The sequence below is a fragment of the Physcomitrium patens genome, chromosome 18 (genome assembly GCF_059467195.1).
Source record: "Physcomitrium patens ecotype Gransden chromosome 18, ASM5946719v1, whole genome shotgun sequence".
Lineage (NCBI taxonomy): Eukaryota > Viridiplantae > Streptophyta > Bryopsida > Funariales > Funariaceae > Physcomitrium > Physcomitrium patens.
Window position 1 is genome coordinate 10,915,467 of NC_143427.1, and position 6,000 is coordinate 10,921,466.

The following is a 6,000-nucleotide window of genomic DNA, read 5'->3' on the forward strand; positions in this document are numbered from 1 at the left end:
AAATATATGGCTTTAAAATTCAATAATTTAGCGATAAAATATAAAGATTAATTTAAATGAACCTTGGGATTTAATGCATACTTCATGATAAATATGGAATCCAGAAATTAAAAATATATATATATATATATATATATATATATCCATATGTATTGAAATATTATATATATTCTAAATTTAAATTAAATTTGGTCAAAATATATAATAATATGAACATTGACAATCTAAATGACTCAAAGTATGTTAAGTACATAATTTTTAAGAAATGCAATCTTTAGTTTGAAGACATTTAAATATTTGCAAGCCCTAGTAAGTATTTTTATTAATGGAGTTATTTAGAATATTACTATGAATATTTTAAGCACTATATTAATGTTATAAAATAAATTTATTCAAAATAGATTTTACTTAGGATTATGCATCTTTATTTGTAGTTCATATTAAGAAAACTTTGTTTGTCACTTATACTGAAAATAAAGTTTTACATCATACAAATTACTGAGATGCTTTTAACATGATAAAAGATTTTGTGAAGACTCCCATCACAGTTTAAGCATGCTTTAAAATATATTCCTATTAACCTAAAACTTACCAAAAAAAATGTGTTTGAAAATAGAGCAACAAAATAAATATTTAAAGTTTAATTCTGTATTTAAAGTAGATGACTATTAAAATAGTCGTGAAAAATTAATGCAATATAGAAGTTGTTTGCCGTCATAGTGTACAACCAGTATATGGAGTTATTTAGTGTTATTTAGTGTATAAAGGTTGTAGATCATTATATATAACAGTAATGATCTACAACCTTTATATTTTTTTACATTTACGCATAGGTAACTTATCTCATGAAAGATCAACCAAATTTTCTATCAATAAACAAAAAAACCAAAGTAGTAATTACAATTTTGGGTGTACTGCGCAATCATGATAAAAAAATATTATTACATGCAATAAAACTGTTTTGTTTTAGAATAGTACTGTTACATATAATATAAATTACATAAAACACCTTTCAGATAACAAAATTGCACGTCTCTTTTGTTTAAAAATGTGTGATTTTGATATTTATCACATGCAAAACAACAAGCCTAAAAAACTCAAAATGCAATATTCAAATTCTCTAAAAGAATCCGAAATTGTAAAAACTAGGTTGCAACTACTTTCACTACTGCTGATTAGTATAATAAATATTGTAGACGTTAAAAAGCTCTTAATCTCTAGAACTCTTTTAAAAAAATTGTGTGAATCACACTAACTTCTACATTCATCAACCTCCTCAACAATTTCATGTAATATTTGTGACGATCATTTAAATATCTTGGCATCACAACTCGTTCCCTTGATGCTGCCAAAATTACTTTTCAAGGCACAATAATGTGGCAAGGTTGAGCTTCAAGCGCCACGAAGAGTTCGAACCTGAACCCAAACTCTCAGCTATCTGCAGATCCACTTTAGAACAAAAGCATCAGTTCTGAGACACATCGACTCCAAACTAGCTCAATTCGAACCACATGCATTGCCATCAAACAGAAACAACCAAACACTACGACTAACTTCGGCATCAGGCAATCACAGCACATTAAACCCCCATTCATCCCTGCATGACATTCGAAAGAGCTTTCGAGGCACCCCAACAAACCCTGCATCATCTTCGCTCCCCGCCAACCTGATATACCTGATTTAAAAGTCGTAACTGCACCTAAAAAAACACCAGCAGTTCGCGTTCACAATCCAGTAAGCTATTATGCACGGGGTCGACCATTCCTTCCACATGGTGGTGTTCATGAACACCAGTTCGGTCATCATCACGAGTCACCCTTCTCATTTCCTGGCCTTCTTTGCTGGAGTGCCCACCGCTTTCACTGCCTTCGCCTTCACACCTGCGTTCGCACCCTTCACCGACTTCGGGACCTTTTTCGGCGTGGTCATCTTGCGTACTGTCGGTGGTTTCCTCACCGTCACAGGCTTCTTCGCAACCGCTGATGGGATCATTTTCTTCGCAGTCGCCGTACTCTTCTTAGCAGATACGGATGTCTTGGCCACGGCTTTTTTCGGTGCTGCTGCAGCTGCCTTGCTGCCAGACTTCATCTTTCCAGTTTTCGTCGCCTTGGCCTGTGGTTCAGCGCCTTTGATCACCTTGGCACTTGGTGCCTTGGACTTGGCAGCACCCTCTCCGGCGCTCTTCGTCTTCACGCGACGAGCCACAAGCTTCTTGATGGCCTTGGCTTTCGGCGCAACCTTCACCACTGCCTGTGGAGCGCTCGGAGCTTTTACCGGTTTCGAAGGCTTCTTCAACTCGTTCGACAGTTTGAATGAGTTCTTCACCTTAACCAGTTTCTCGGCCTTACTCAAATTACGCAACTGAGTACTCAGAGTCTTCTCGAAGTTGGGGGGCAGCCCTGTATTATACTTGTCTTCCAAGTACTTCGCAATGGCATATTGGCTAGACCCAGTCCTCTCCTTCAAAGCGCCAATGGCTTCCACAACCATCTGAAATCATCCTCACCGCATCACTCGTTAGATCCGAAACCCTGCTCGAACTGCAGCTCCCTTAGCCACGCGGCTAACCAACGTATTTCCGAGAACAGGGTATGAACAACCAACATAATAAATGAAACCAATTCACCGCCTCCATTATTGAGACCACATCGATCCCGAAACAAGTTTCCAGCGGCACTAAACATCGCGAACACCCTACTTACAACCATCATGTGTCCCGAGTGACCCACATCATACCTTATAGAATACGTTGTTCATATACTAATGCGGACGGATCAAACTCACCATCATGTACGTAGGGTGAGACGCAGCCAACTTCGGAACCTTCTCTGAGGTAGCCTTGGGCTCTTTGACCTTAGCTTCTTTCACTTTTTTCTCCTTCTCCATCTTGACCTTCTTCCCTTTAGACGCCTGTCGAGGCTCCACCTCCTCCACGGGGAGCTTTTCTACCACCGCTAAATCAGAGGCAGGATCAACCACAGGGGTGGGCTCAACGGCAGCCATTAAAACCCCTTCCAATCACGCCTCCCAGACACAACTCTAAGAAGAAAGCCCCTAGAACTCCAATATCAACCTGAAATTACGTAAACCACCAAATCCAGCTCACGTTCCCACAGTCACGGGTGCTACCACAATACACACACAGTAATTGAGTCTAGGAACACAGGAACGCTAAAGCGCGGGCGGGATGAGAGCAGAGCGAGCACGGTGAAAATCGACGATGCGAGAGTGAGAATGGCGAAGGAAGTGCGAAGAGGAAGCAGAAATGTGGGGCTGAGTGGAGAGGTCGCTCATGTTTGGAGCGAGTCTTCGCTCGCTTTCCCGCTCCCGCCACCTCGCGTTTGAATTGCCCGGGAAAATTTGATTTGAACTCTCACGATCCCTATGTGAGATTCTGTTCTCTAGTTATGAGAATGCGTCATGGCGTCGATCCCTTTCAGGAAGGAGCGTGAGGGGGCCAAATGAATTTAAACACTTAGTTGTTTAAGGTATAATTATCATAAGAAATTGTTAGGTAGACACCTTCCTTTTATTATTACATAGAATTTTTTTCGCATATAAATTTCTAAAAAAATATTTTTTCTAGTATAACTGATTAAAAAAATGAAATTAATAAATGATAACAATTATAAATTACAAATTTTATGTTTTTGTTATTCAAAAAATAGTTTGGTAAAGGTTTCCAAGGTCAAAAAAACTATAGGTTGAGATAATATGGAACCATAGAATATAAATTGATACTAACATATCAAATTTAGGATTGAAGTAACAGATATTACAAGAATCATGATTTTACGCCAAACTTAATTTATTTTTTGCAGGATTTGTATGGTCTGGTATCCACATAGTAAAAAGAAGGTGTCCATGCAGTAAGGAGGGGGGGGGGTGTGTGTCTAGCTAACAATTTCCCTACAATATTATCATTGAACTTGTTATTTAATTCCTTACAATATCAGTTTGCAAAGAAAAAGTGGAAATTCTTAATATATTAACATAACAAGCTGTAAATGATCATGAATTCGTATATAAAATCTTACTATTATTATGATGCTTATGAACACTTTTACACAATTACTGTGGATATTGACACTTTGTGCAGGAGCACAACTTGTGAGAATCGTATCAATCTTTGTTTTGTTTTATTCAAGAACTCTAATCCCAAATCCTAAACATTTTTGCTCTAATAACAACTTGTATGTATTCAAATATTGCAAAACTTAATTTTTTTTAATCATTCTTATTTGTTCATGTTAATGAGAATTGAAAGTGCTTGTGTTGCTTTGCAAGTGATATAAAAATATAAGCTAAACATGAATAACATATTACAACCATATAAAAAAATTAGATTGAATAAGATATGGGAGATTAAATTTAGAAAGTATAAATACACTAATTGTATGTGCCCAGTCTTAAGTACAAGTATTAAAATCTGGAATTCTTCTTTTGGAACATTTCTGCATTGAAAAGTGCAAAAAATAAAACAGAAAAATATTTAAAATTTTTATATATTGGCTGGACAGCATAGAATCTATCAAAAGATGTGAGTAAAAGTAATGCTTTTTGGATTCTATCAGTTCATTAACGTTCATTTGTTTAACTTGAAGTTCAGAATCAACAGTAGTTATACTGGAAAATATTAAAAAAATAATTAATATGTGAGAGACGCAATCGAACACCTCAACAAACCACCTTTTCATTAATTAATTAATTATATATGTACGTAAAGTTATTATTTTAGGTGTCACTGAAATTACGAGAAAAGTTTTTAAGAAATATAAAAATCCAATTGCATCAAATTACACTTGAAAATTAGAATAAAATAAAGCAAAGATTGATCAGATCCCTACAAATTGTATTCCTGCACAAAGAGCCAGTACCGACATAGCTTTGCTGCAAAGACAAGTTGAACTCATTCATTTCGCTTCATTCCGAGCGGCGACCTTTCACACGCTGCGACAACCGAAAACAACAGGAACAGAAGCCCGACGATGGAGAAGAATAAAAATAAAGCAATGACCACCTCTGCTCGTCCAGCCATCCCATTGCCTGCCTCTCCTCACAACACAGCACTAATAACGTGTGGAAAAACAAACAAGAAAAAACGAACACAAGGAGAAAACCGCAGGAAAAAAAGGTAACGCCCACCCCAGTCTTTCCACGAAATAGATGTGACATCGCTACCTGCAAATATCGACCGACTCGCATGGGAATACGCGCCGCGCAACAGGTCCGGAGCGTGTTCCGAGAAGAAGGAATGAAAAGGCCTGGCCTGGAGTGGGATGGCTTCGCCAGGTGTGGTGGAAGTCGTCGCGGGTGTGGACGTTGGGAAAACCGCCAACCCCCGCAGCATTAACACTACCACCGCATGGCATCGCAGAGCACTGATCTCCCGGACAAAACAAGAATCCGTGCGAGAGATTCCTCGAGACTTGCAGGGCCTGGTAGAGCCTGAAGATGCCTTCAGCTTCGAGTCATGCAAAAGACCTGCCCACGGATGCCTCGCCCTAAGTCTCTCCACCACCCTCCTCTCCCTCCTCCCCAAGGACTCCTCGACTACATTCATCCATTTATTACATATTTCATTCGTCTTTCGAATCATCCGTCCGTTCAGTGCCGTGGATGGATGGAGGTAAGCTTGACAGATGTGGTCAGGGCTTAACCTGGGTCCGGCGGTCTGGGCAATCTAATGCCTACGTGGCCACGGATGTTCACAATGGGAGAGGCCAAAAGCAGCTTTGCAATGAGAAATGGAGAGCGTGTTCGGAATCTCTTCCCCTCATTTTCAGTGCTTGTGTTCTATTATCCATGTCAGAGCATTATCACCACCACACTTGCATCCCCACCATGTAAATTTTAATCTATCAAATGGCAATAAAAATAAATAAATAAATAAACTTGACAGACTAGAGAATTTTTCCGCAGGTGTTCTTTATTGTTTTCCGGAAATACCAAAAACATGCATTTTAATATTTTTTGTGAATTGACAATTCTTAATACACA

The 6,000-nt window shown here is 38.4% G+C and overlaps 2 protein-coding genes across 4 annotated transcripts; both read right to left on the minus strand.

Moving 5' to 3' along the window:
- Window positions 1-1,017: 1,017 nt before the first annotated feature.
- LOC112295120 (uncharacterized) lies at window positions 1,018-3,997 on the minus strand. 3 transcript variants are annotated; one of them, XR_002973548.3, is made up of 3 exons: window positions 2,785-3,283; window positions 1,676-2,490; window positions 1,018-1,449 (listed from the first exon to the last, which is right to left on the minus strand). XR_002973548.3 is itself a non-coding variant. In XM_024546327.3 (2 exons), the coding sequence occupies exons 1-2, from the start codon at window positions 3,001-3,003 to the stop codon at window positions 1,822-1,824; spliced, it is 888 nt and encodes a 295-aa protein (XP_024402095.1). In that variant the 5' UTR covers window positions 3,004-3,997; the 3' UTR covers window positions 1,018-1,821. The 3 variants fall into 3 exon arrangements, 1 of the variants encoding a protein (XP_024402095.1); XR_002973547.3 differs by having other exon boundaries at window positions 1,018-1,438; window positions 2,785-3,282; XM_024546327.3 differs by having other exon boundaries at window positions 1,018-2,490; window positions 2,785-3,997.
- A 799-nt stretch (window positions 3,998-4,796) lies between these two features.
- Window positions 4,797-5,639, minus strand: LOC112295215 (uncharacterized). The gene is made up of 2 exons (XM_024546501.3): window positions 5,182-5,639; window positions 4,797-5,046 (listed from the first exon to the last, which is right to left on the minus strand). Exons 1-2 carry the CDS (start codon window positions 5,597-5,599, stop codon window positions 4,910-4,912), a joined length of 555 nt encoding a protein of 184 aa, XP_024402269.2. The 5' UTR covers window positions 5,600-5,639; the 3' UTR covers window positions 4,797-4,909.
- Between the last annotated feature and the right edge of the window lie 361 nt (window positions 5,640-6,000).